Source organism: Bombyx mandarina, chromosome A1 (assembly GCF_030267445.1).
Source record: "Bombyx mandarina strain Sakado chromosome A1, ASM3026744v2".
NCBI lineage: Eukaryota > Metazoa > Arthropoda > Insecta > Lepidoptera > Bombycidae > Bombyx > Bombyx mandarina.
Window position 1 is genome coordinate 22,933,026 of NC_143234.1, and position 13,219 is coordinate 22,946,244.

A 13,219-nucleotide genomic window follows, 5' to 3' on the forward strand; every position below is an offset into this window, starting at 1 on the left:
CGGGATCTCAGCGACATGAGCACTGATTGTAAATCTTATGGTTTCCCGGGATTAGAGATGAGAGGTTATTGATGACGGTTGTTGTATGAGGATTATCGGTGTTAATGTTAATGGTTTATAAGCTTTAATGCGTTGAACAAATGAAGTTCGAATATTTCGTAGAATTAAAAAGCTATTACGTTGGTCTAAAACTTCCGATGCTTCGGAGATGCCTACTCAATTAAAACCAGCTGCATCATTATGGAAAGAAACAAAAATGACAGTGAATAAATTTTATTACGAAGTGTGCATGTGAGATGCTGTCTTGAGATATTAACACTAGATATGAAATGTATATGAATAATTTTTAACAACAAAATAATCGAACTGTTTTAATAGTGTAGCAATTTTTTTTTATTGCTTAGATGCGTGGGCAAGCCCACAGCCCACCTGGCGTTAAGTCGTTACTGGAGCCCAGAGACATCCACAACGCAGACGCGGCACACACCTTAAGATACAAGTTCCAAAGTCTCAGTATAGTTACAACGGCTGCCCCACCTTTCAAATCGAAACGCATTACTGCTTCGCGGCAGAAATAGGCAGGGTGGTGGTACCTATCCGCACGGACTCACAAGTGGTCCTACCACCAGTGATTACGCAAATTATAATTCTATATGTCTACCACTAATAACGTTTCTATTTGTCTTACAGAAACGTTCTTCATTTAAAACATCAATGAAAGCGTACTAAAAAGATTCACATGCGCAAATTAACTCTTCAAGTTCAGGTGAATTTCTAATTAAGATCGTTGCAAGCGTTTTTTTTAAAAATACGAATAAAAAAGTAAAGACCGGTGCAGACTGGCGTAGCGTCGCAGCGTCACGTTCGGTTAAGTCCGAGTGCACACGGCGCGGCGCGTGGCGACAAGCCGGATGTGGAATTACCGGCTTGCAAACAGAACATCTTGATGGGCAAATAATTTCCAAAATAATACGTCATTATTGCTACTTAATAGTAACTAGATGACGACCGAGCTTTGCCCGGTTTTTTTTATTGATAACGCCATCTTGTTGTGTCTTTAAAGCGGTTAGTTGCCCTCAATTAAGAAAAATAGTATTATTATTCACCGATAGATGTCGGGAAGAGTTGATTATTGAAAACACGAATAAAACAACATTTTCTGAAAATAAATCGTAGCTAGATCGATTTATCGCCCCCGAAATTCCCTGTATACTAAATTTTATGAAAATCGTTGGAGCCGTTTCCGAGATTCAGATTACATATATACATATGTAGCGGGTTTATATTCAGGTATCAACCCACTAACAGTCGATACGTTCAGGAATCGAACCCGAACGGCGTCCGGCCACAAGCAAAACGATGTCGGTATATTAAATGAAACAATACGGGAAATAGTTATATATTACGACAACACGATACACTACAGATTATTAACAAATTAACGAGACACAAAACAAACGACTAACAAATATGTGAATTTACACATATATACATACATATATATTAATTTACAGCAATTGCTCGTTTAAAGGTATAAGATGAAGACTCCATTGAGCGGTTGGTGGTGCAAGACGAAAATGAGGGTAAAATATCTCGCGATCTCCAACACGATGGACCGACCTCATAAAATTATTTGACTCACTCCAACATAAAGTCGTCGTGGCCCAAAGGATAAGACTTCCGGTGCAAACGTATAACTAGCAATCGAATTCGTGTTCGAATCCCGCAAGCGCGGGTACCAATTTTTCTAATGAAATACGTACTTAACAAATGTTCACGATTGACTTCCACGGTGAAGGAATAACATCGTGTAATTAAAATCAAACGCGCAAAATTATAACTTGTGTAATTACTGGTGGTAGGACCTCTTGTGAGTCCGCACGGGTAAGTACCACCGCCCTGCCTATTTCTGCCGTGAAGCAGTAATGCGTTTCGGTTTGAAGGGTGGGGCAGCCGTTGTAGCTATTGTAAGGTTTATTGTAAAATAATTAAAACAAAAATAATAAAATGTATCATGTTAAACTTAAGGCAATTATCGGATTGTCAAATAGCAACACTGTTAGTGGGAGCAATGGCAGTAGTGGGGACGTGACATAATAAAAACGGCGATAGTCTGTAAAAACGACACAGAAATCAGTGTATTGAGTAGTGAGCAGATATCTAAAGATTGTACAAGTGGAGTTACAAATAAAGCAGTATTAAGTGAACTATTGCAATCTGTGTATTTATTTACTGGCTCTGGAGTATGAGTCTACACTATACTGAGACCTTAGAACTTATATCTCAAACTGGATGGCGCAATTACGTTGTAGATGTCTATGGGCTCCAGTAACCACTTAACACCAGGTGGGCTGTGAGCTCGTCTACCCATCTAAGCAATAAAAAAAAAAACACAAATGATTGCTCTCACTCTGCGAAACATCGTGCCACATGGCGTCGCATCGTGAGAGCATCGGTATCGCAGGATCCGACTGATGCATGGCCACGACCACTCTGTCAAGAGTTTACGACTATAGGTATAGGAAGAAAGAATTGCTACTTAATAATATTTCGAATATAAGGCCTTGAAGTTATGCAAGTGACCTTTAATGTAACCCGCAAGACCAATTAACTATAACTAAGTAAATAATTGTGCATGTTAATAAAAGTGAATAATTCAATAGATCTCGACGAATCTTAGTTTAAGTTCTTAGTTTTAACCGATTTAGTGGGTTTTTTTATTATCCTTGTAGGCAGAGCATACGGCCTATCTGGTGGTGAGTAGTTACCCTCGCCCATGGACTTCAGCAATGACAAGGGCAGGGCCAAGCCGCTGCCAACGGTCTCTTTGTGTTATATTCGTTTTGGAGTCTTTATGTAATTAAATACCGCCAGCCTCATACATGTTTTGCGAGTGAATTCGATCAACCATTTGCACCTATGTATTTAAACTGTATCTGAAAGAATTATTGATCAGTGATAGCACTGCTCACTGTACTTACTTTACTACTACATACTAATATTGCACTATACAATTTGTTTTGCACGTGCTTTTCTAGTTTTACAAAATAGTGTGATATTTTTTTTCAAATTATATTTCAAATCCAAGCTTAGGATAGGATATGGTCGTCAATTCTGTCTGTGTTGCAAAAAAAGAAAACCTAAACGATTCTTATTAATAACTAGGCGTTTATCAATTTAAAATCATAACCAAGAACACCTTAGCCGTTACAGCCCACGGTACTGCACAATTAACTAGATAAATATTTTTATCACGTACATTTTTGGTACTGGCAACAAACAACTCAATCAAGATAAAATCTCCTCTATACAAATTAACGAAGCTATAAACCTCATTTCACACTCACCGTTCGGTAGTCGCAGTTTCTTATCAAACAACACGAAACACACCAAGTAGTATGGGTTCTTTAAAATTTGTTAAACGCCAGTAACGCTCGCGTTGAAGATAAAAGCGCATTGTCGGCACTCCGCCTTATCTCGACTGTTCGACTTATCTCTAACTACTTGTAGTTCTGTGTCAGCAGCCTTGATCGTATACTGCGTTATTTATTGGAATTAGAGGCTCCACGGCGACCAGAGACGTGCGAACCATACAAATGTTTAAACCGTTTCGTGATAGAAGTCGTATCAATGAAAGTCATATCAGTGGTCGCAGTTTCAAGAACGGGCTCGTGCTATGTTATCACTTGAAAGTCGTACGTGACTCAGGAATGCTCACAGTCGTCCTTTTGTGTTGTTCGCGAAATGAGCAATGTCTTGCGGCAGGAACGGTTAAGCCGCCGGTCATCGTTCCCGTCGAACCCGTCGCTTGTGACGAAGGGCTCGACGAGTAAATTAACTCATAGACACAGCCCACTGAGTTTCTCGCCGGATCTTCTCAGTGGGTCGCGTTTCCGATCCGGTGGTAGATTCTGCGAAGCACGGCTCTTGCTAGGGTTTGTGTTAGCAACGTCGTCAGGTTTGAGCCCCGTGAGCTCACCTACTAGTTAAGGTTACGCTAAAATAGCGTCTCATGGCTATCAGTTTAGGTAGGAAAAAAAAGGTTAAGCCGCTTTCTTGTGCGCAAGTGTGATCTTAGTTAAAATGGCATTAGTTAATGGCGGTAGGTATCTCATTACAAATTTAGTCGGTGAGGATTTTCTGTAATGATATTTGGAAATTACGAAACCATTGTTCGTTCTAAAATATTAGTGAAATGAATCTTTACACCACTATTTTTATTTCGTGTTTGTCTTTAACAAAACTGAACACATTGTTACAATCAGAGGTCGAAGTCGGCCCGGTCCGGCTAGTAGGCGTTATTCTTTAGACGAATTGTGAAAAAGTCTTGTACACGTTTTGTCTTCGTTAGTGGAATGGCCATGTTATATGTAAATACAAAGGCTCACTAGTGTTCTTTTTTAATTCAAATGCTTGCGTCGTTCAGAATCAATCGTTGAAATAATTGTCTACGAGTTTTGGAGGTACATTTCCTGTGAATACTTTCAAGCGTTTTAAGCGCTATTGAATTAAGTTCTTACTCACACTTATGTTTATTAAATTTCCTTGGGCTACGTATACGAACGAATGCGTTCTATCGCTCGAAAAACATAAAGGGGCCTTTGTTTTTTATTATATAATAAATATCGGAGCCATGTTCGGTGAAATGCTCTGCATATATGTATATTTTTTTAATTTACATACATATCACTGCGTTTCTGTGTTCCAATTCGATTGTTAAGCGCATTCGATTTAACAGATACGAGTTATTAAAACTCTTAAACCAAAATTAAAGATACGAAAATTACAAAATTCAAATTTACAGTTGTGGTTTTTTATTAACAGTGACTATAAGCAAAAACAAAAGGAAACAATCAAAGGAAATCAGAGTTGAATACAGCGCGACACACAAAAATAATTTGCGCATAACGATCGGACATGAAAAGAGCCGCATCGGAAACCACCGCCACGAAACAAAAGGAAGAGTATTATTATCTTAAATCTTTATAATAATTGCGAGCGACGTGTACGACTCAATCTGCGCCGTGGCGATATGCATCCTGAATCCAATTATCTTCAAAACGAAAATATCACAAAGAAACATAATTGTGAACGCGCACAAAAAAAAATACACTGGGCAACCCTACGTGACGAGCGCCGCAAGCTTAAATGAACCTTATGTCGCGTCGCTAAAGTTTATTCGGTGATCCACCACAGGGTGTACATGTGATGTTTGAGCATCAAGTATCTCGGTGCGGGCGTGGTATGTCCCCTCCTTTGGCGTACAAGGGTGGGCAGTTTAGTGTCAGCGGTGGGGGAAGACGGATGTCTGCACGATAAAATACTTCATACTTCAACACGATAGCGCATTCGATCCGACATAAATATTGTAGTCCTGAGACGTCTGGTTGTTTTTAATAGCCAATATTTTGATAGCGAATCTGAGAGCGCTAATGATTGGGTTGTGTCGTCCATCACTTTACTAGTAAACGTAATTATTTTGAATAGTTTTGACTGATACGTTGTTTTCTGTTATGATTCGCATTATTTTACTGTTGTTTAAGGTTCAGTGATAAATTGACGCAAGATCGGAACCTTTACGATCTCTTCGTCTCTGTTTGTCCGTGTGTCACAACCATTATAGATTATTGAGACCTTTGATGAGATTTTGAAGGTAGGTGTGTTGTTATTAATTGCTACATAATTGTTAATTACCATGGAGAAATACTAATTAAGGGGTTGAACAATTCAAAAAGTAATACGACTAAATACTTTTTTATTAATATCGGATCTTTTTTTGTAGGTTTAATGTTTTTAAGGTTCTATATCAGAATGACAGTACACAGGAATCAAAGTGTATACCTATATTTTTCCGCGTAATCCTTCACAAAGGTTACAATTGTAGACGCTTAGTTGTCTCTAAATAAATGATGTTTGTATTTTTTTTTAGGTTTGCATACATGAGTGAACTAGCTCACGGCCAACCTAATGTTAAGCGGTTGCCGGCTGTGATTCTACAAAACATGACTACTGCCATCCCCCTTGTGATGTGAAGTCGAAGTCTGAGCTGTGTTGTGTAATACATTTAAAAGTATACAAAATTTTATCTTCATTAATTTTAAAGTCAATATTCATTAAGCCTTCGCAATTTTACACACATGCAATAATCATCACATGAACGATAAGGCAATTGATAACTGGAATAATTTCGGTTTAAGGCAGCTTAGAGGTTTAGACTTAGGAGCGTTATGTGTTCTCAAACGCTCATATGTAGGTATTTTATAGACATCTTTCTGGCTTCAAACGCAATAGTCACAGCCAAGCTGCTGCTTCTATCACGTCCAGACTGATCCTTTTGGTTTTTCAATCACTATTCCATTGGCTGTTTACTGGTAAAGCGGTGACAATGTCAATGACATAAACGACGGCCAGGTGTATCTATCGGCGATCTCATAAAATATATATTTTTAAGCTTTCGTTCCTGCGGTGAGAATGTAAAATTTACATTATATAAATATTTATTATCGTATTCCTTGTCCGTTGCCCGATGCGTGGTTCAAATGTAAATAGAATTACTGAATGCGATAGTTCGTACATGTTTATGTGAGTCGGTGTCGGGTCGGTACGTCGTCGCGACGTTGTGAGAATGGATTGCGAAGGATGTATCCATAGAACAATGTGAGATCAAAGGAAGGGATAATAGCTTGTATCTGCATTGACGTATGTCAATAAACAGTGTCAGTGTGGAAAATTTTCAAGAATATGTCAATGAACGATTAGTTCGAGACTGGTGATTCGAGACCACCCTACCTATTTTTTCCGTGAAGCAGTAATGCGTTTCGGTTTGAAGGGCGGAGCAGCCGTTGTAACTATAGGTACTTGAGACTTTCGAACTCAAATCTCAAGATGGGTGGCGCATTTACGTCGTAGATGTCTATGGGCTCCAGTAACCACTTAACAGCAGGTGGGCTGTGAGCTCGTAAACCCATCTAAGAAATAAAAATAAAATAAAAAAAAGACACATCGTCTTCTCGCATTAATACTGTATAATCTCAAAACTTACTTATTTTGCAGGAGAGTGTTTTAAAAGTTTAGCATATTGTGATATTTTTAATATTAATCATCTTTGCAACATTTATTTTTTATATTTTACCAGTAACATTATCTGTCTTTTAAAGTAAGATAAAATTATGTATTAATTTTGTTAACAGTAGAAACAAAACATAGATAAACTAAAAAAAAAAAAACTAAAACTAAACTACGCTCTTTTGACAGTATTTATGAGAAAAATACTGACGATACTAAATGATTCCGCATATTCGAATTCGAATTTAGAATATTTTTGGAAATTGTACACTTTTAATGCGAAAAGGCGACATGTAAATTATGAATTCTTATTCATTTAAAAACAGTAATTGGCTCTATCTATATTGGTTTCGTGTTAGACATACCTATCTAAGCTTATCCAAATCAATTCCACTGAGAGTGAATGTCGCATTATATCACCTTCTTCAAAAACCTATTTTACGAGTAAGTAAGTATAGGTACCTATCAGCCAAGGTAAAATCTGGAAGATAATTAAATTACTTCGCTTCCTTTTTTTTAACAGTCCTTGTCGAGAATACGACCCACCTGTTGGTGAGTGGATACCGCTACTCATCGACTTCAGCAATTTCAATTTTTTTACAATTATTCGGATATCTAATCAAAGTTTTCTTCATGCCTAATCCTGGCCGTTTTTATAACTTGGTCACAAGAGACTCATGTTGTCTCCGACGAGCACTTATTCACGTAATAGATTTAATATAATCTGCCGCGGAGCCATCGCGCATTTCGGTTTAATGGTGGGACATCCGTTTTACTATGCAATCGAGAGTTCAACACGTGCCGGTCTAGGACTCCTCGGAATTGAAGAACGAGATATCATTGCTGATGCTTAGGTGACTTACGAAGGCCACAGACACTAAAACTAAACTAATTTTTCTCTTCCATTCTCTTCTATCAGCCGTCATCTCAATACTCACTCCTCTCTCTCTCATATCGTCATTCAAACACTCCATCCATGTCTTCTTCAGTTGACCTCTTCGCCCTCTACCTTGCACTACCATTTCCAAACATCACCTAGTCACATGCATCTTCTCTCTACGCATCACATGTCCATACCACGCTAACCTAACCTAACTAAACCTTAACAACCTTGTTGTTATAATGAACAAAAACATATTTTATTAACGACTTATAAAAAAGAATACGGAAGATAAAAGTATCTGTACTTCAATCCCCCTTATGCTATAATATTAATTCAACTGTATCCCTTGGGGTAGGTATTAAGGTGGGCGTGGGTAGGTCGGACATCCGGCGGAAGTGGGCGGGGCGTGTCGGGCGCCATTTTGCGGTTTTCGCGCGCGCGCCTTGCGTCTTCCCCGGTGAAATAAACCGACTGTTTTAATGTGGCTCTCAGATTACATGTACGGAGGATAATGTTTACTACATCAGAGTCATATGATTTAACAGAGATATTATCCAGGGTGAGCGCGTTGTCTGATAAAGACAAGATAATATGCTCAAGGATTCCTGATACATTTAATTGTTGAATATGGACTTTAATTATTAGGATTTTCTGCGAATAAAAATGATTTAAACGCTACGGTAAATAGTAGTTTTTATTAATTTCTCATAGTTACTGTAGATGCACGATCATGTTGTTCGAACGATTAAAATGTAAATAAAGAAATAAAATATGTTACACATAAGTGAATGAATTTTCTACGGTTCATTTCTAAGCGTATGACGTGTGTGCTGTATTTAACGTCGTTCAAGTGACGTCATCATTTCCCCTCTCCCGCAACTACCCTGGGAAGCATCGTAGCGAAGTAAGACTACAGCGGTGGTGTCAATTAAAGGTCTCTCGTTCGAGAAGTCACAGATTGAAAATTGTGCACACATTTTATGTAAATGTCTTTTAATGTTTTCGAATTAGTACGCAGCATATCAAGTAGCGTTGTTGGAGAACCTTCCTATAATATATTTGAGATGTAGACCTCATCTAGAGTCTTTGTTGCTCCGTTACGATGAAAGTCTTTATCAAAAATTGTTTTACGCATTATTTCAATGCGTAAATGCTTATTTTTATCGAACAATTTTGTTAAAACTTCGTCGGATATTTTCAAATTTCGTTTAGATCACCATTAGGTAAAATATTAATTTTGTTATTATCTGGTCACAACTTGAAAATGAAGGCAAAGGAGCTCTCTATAGTTCCCACAGCCTACACACTAGAGAGGAGACAAACATATTATAATTCTTTAGAACCAACATAATTTATGTAAGCACTATTAGGTATCTATATATTTTGTGCGGTCAAAATTCTCATCAGATTAATTATTATCATAAAGCCCGTTGCGATAGTCGTTCGAGTGATTAATTTATCAATTCCGTAGCACATAAATATGTTGCGCATTTGTGCTCCATAATTAATCGAGTGAACTGTTTCTCGGATGGACGCGATAAAATGACGAATCTAAACTGCCATCACATTAAACTGTCGCATTATGATTCTCGTGTGTGAGATATAAAACGCAAATAGACTCGTTAGGAGTTGCGCACAAATAAATAAGCGCGGCTGAGGGTTAATTTCCCGTTTCGGTCATCGAAACGTTTCGTTGATGCTACCAGGAGCTCATGAATCGCGAGAAGTGAGCCGCGACGTAAATCATGCAGCGGCCCGCTATTCATCACGCAACCGAAACCCATCAATCGTCCGAGACTGAAATAGAACGGCCGCGTATAGAAATGGGCATCTCACCTAAGGAAGACCGCGGGGAATGTGAAGTTGACGGGAATGCAACCGCTTGTATGCGAGTGAATGGATTGCTTTAGGATTTTCGAACACTTCTTCGTATCGATGACGACTTGGTAAACGCAGATGCATTGGTAATAATATTCGATACTGATTTTTTTTTTATCTCAACGACGTCCGACTAAGAAATGTTTTGGAACAGAAACAACAAGCATTGAACCGATATGTTCATTCCTCTATCTACATGGTAAACCCACTTAAATGTACTTCTAATTTATTCATTTGATTAGTTATATAATTATTGTGTATTATGCTATAAAATTATGTCAATTTTATTACTCTTACTAATAATTTCAATACAAATTAAAAATGTGAATGTTTAACGATAATTTATATAGAAATTCAAAATCGTATTATTTACAATCAGATTTGTTTTGACTAAACGAAACGGTCGCTCACAATAATATTAACTCATTCTACACGGAAACATTATCACGAAATTAATCAAACATGTAGGCCATCTAATCACGACATGCTAAACATCCTAAAATCAAATTAATATCCCCAATTAGACGCGAGATAACGAGCGGGCAAAAAATAACCTCATTAATAGATACGAACTTGTTGCCGCTACCGAATTAACGAGACGACGCAATCGTGTAATTACAGACACCTCCGCAGCCGGGAGGACCGCGATACCTACGGGCCGCGGCGGAGGCGGGGTCTTCCCGCGATCAATACTCCACAACGACTCGACTGGAACCAACCACCGCTGTTCTCGTCTCGCTCGCACTAACGTACGACCCTTCGAGGAGCAAGCGAGGCGGCACAGGCCGACGCCATTCGTCGGAGCGTCTCCCCATGGGCGTACTCGGACCTTCGTTAGCCGATAATCCGACACGGCTCAGTCGGCAAAAGACCGCGTGCTGTGCGCGTGCGTGCACCGCCGCACCCGAACCATGAGCTCCGCGTGAATTCCAATACAGCCACCATGCTCGTTCCCCCAGAGATGATGGCGGCCCAATCTAAACTAGTCTATCAAATGAATAAGTTCTACAACGAGAGAGTCGCCAACAGGAAGGCGCAAATCACAAAAACGATACATGAAGTGTGTCGGATTGTGCAAGATGTACTCAAGGAGGTGGAGTTGCAGGAGCCGAGGTTCATATCCTCGCTCACCGACTACAACGGCAGGTTCGACGGCCTCGAAGTGGTCTCGCCCCACGAGTTCGAGATCGTCATCTATCTCAATCAAATGGGAGTGCTGAACTTCGTGGACGACGGCTCGCTCCCGGGCTGCGCCGTCTTGAAACTGAGCGACGGGAGGAAGCGTTCCATGTCCCTCTGGGTCGAGTTCATAACCGCTTCGGGATACCTATCGGCGCGCAAGATACGGTCGCGCTTCCAAACGTTGGTAGCTCAGGCCTGTGACAAGTGCTCGTATAGAGATTGCGTGAAAATGATCGCGGAAACGACCGAAGTCAAGTTGCGAATTCGTGAAAGATACATAGTGCAAATAACCCCGGCGTTCAAGTGCGCCGGCTTGTGGCCGCGGTCCGCCGCACACTGGCCCCTCCCGGCGATACCCTGGCCGCATCCCAATATAATCGCCGAAGTTAAAACGGAAGGTTTCGATTTATTATCAAAGGAATGTCTCGCGTTGCAAGGGAAAAACTCCGCGATGGAGGGAGACGCTTGGGTGCTGAGTTTCTTAGAGGCGGAGAACCGTCTGCTGCAAGGCGGATGTCGGCGGAAATGTCTGAGCATACTGAAAACAATAAGAGACCGCCACTTGGACTTGCCGGGTAACCCGGTGACGTGTTATCACATGAAGACGTTGTTGTTGTACGAGTGCGAGAAACACCCGCGGGAGCACGAGTGGGACGAGGCCGCCATCGGCGACCGGATCAACGGGATCTTCCTGCAGCTGATATCCTCGCTCCAGTGCCGACGCTGCCCCCACTACTTCCTGCCGCACGTGGACCTCTTCAAGGGCAAATCGCCGACGGCGCTGGAGAACGCGGCCAAACAAGTTTGGAGGCTGACCAGAGAGATGCTCACTAATTCCAGAGCCTTCGAGAAGCTGTGAGCTAGTGTGCAGTGATGTGAGTGAGTGCGGCGTGTAGTTGTTCGGAAGTCATATGTATTGACGTAGGTAGCGTGTGAGGCCCGCGACGAGTTAGCGAGATGAGGTAATGGCTCGCACGGATCTACAGACTGTAAGTAGAAGTGACACGTACTTCCTACTAATAGAATTAGTATGATTTTATTCTATTATATTTTGTGATATATAAATGTAAATAGCTTAATCGTTGTACAATTCTAGTGATAGATATATTTTTAATTTAAACGAAAACCGTGTATTTATTTGACTGAAAAATCTTTTAGTAGGCATATAAAAAAGTATGGTTAAAATAAAATTATTTAAAAAATTCTATATAACGCTTTGATTTCTTATCCCTATAACATAAATTAGACTATCACATGAAACATAGAGATATCGGGAAGCGAAACTACACGTTTACAAGTGTTGAGTGTTGATTTTAGGCCTATGAGTTAGATTACGTATTGTACATCACTTCCATATTTATATTACCCGATTAGGAATTCCATTTAAAAAAAACGGACCACACATCATCCATACCGTACCTACAAATGGTTTTTTTATGTAGTTGAGAACTAAAAGGCTTAAATTTTGGATCACGGGTCCATAAAAATTATTTAATTATTTATTGTGAAATTTAAACATTATTACATTTATACGACGGTTCAAATGTTGAGAATTTCTGTTTATTTTTATAGATCAATACAAAAAATTTGTAGCACCAAGGCTTAATTTATTTCTACTATCCGAAACGACTATAAGAAAAACAATTAAAGGAATGTATGTCCATATGTATGTTTGTATAACGGTGGTTGAGAACAATGTACCTATTAAATATGTTAATCAAAATATGCTCATATACAATTCAATACAATATGGTCATATACTTAACATAATACACGAATGCATAAATACACATCAAGTGTACCTACTTGATTACAAATATACATAATATGTATATGTACATGATTTATTACATTAAGAAGAATACAATACGTGATGACTATGTGGTTAATAGAACATTCGATTCCTTGATTTTGTATTTAAAGACAGACAAATAAAAATTAGCCGGCAGCGAGTTCTTGTATGAGCAAGATTTCCTGAAATTATTATTAGCAAGATTCAACTTTAAAATGATGTAAAGATTTCCCTAAAGTCGTATAGACAATTAATAAGTAAGGAAACAATATACTACACACACTAGCTACACACTATTGAGACATGAGGTCTACTTCTCAATTGTATAGTATAACAGCTCGTCCTTCGAATCTTCCCGAAAGAATAAGTAATTGCACGATCAAATACAATAGTTATTCTTTTTGGACCGGCGAACGAGC

At 39.2% G+C, this 13,219-nt stretch overlaps 2 protein-coding genes across 23 annotated transcripts in view; one reads left to right on the top strand and one right to left on the bottom strand.

Moving 5' to 3' along the window:
* The window catches only part of rg (A kinase anchor protein rugose), a 633,801-nt gene that overhangs the window by 147,285 nt on the left and 473,297 nt on the right, over window positions 1-13,219 (bottom strand). The window lies entirely within an intron of this gene.
* mab-21 (nucleotidyltransferase mab-21) lies at window positions 5,339-12,220 on the top strand. The gene is made up of 3 exons (XM_028181138.2): window positions 5,339-5,470; window positions 5,544-5,653; window positions 10,448-12,220. The coding sequence occupies exon 3, from the start codon at window positions 10,770-10,772 to the stop codon at window positions 11,865-11,867; it is 1,098 nt and encodes a 365-aa protein (XP_028036939.1). The 5' UTR covers window positions 5,339-5,470; window positions 5,544-5,653; window positions 10,448-10,769; the 3' UTR covers window positions 11,868-12,220.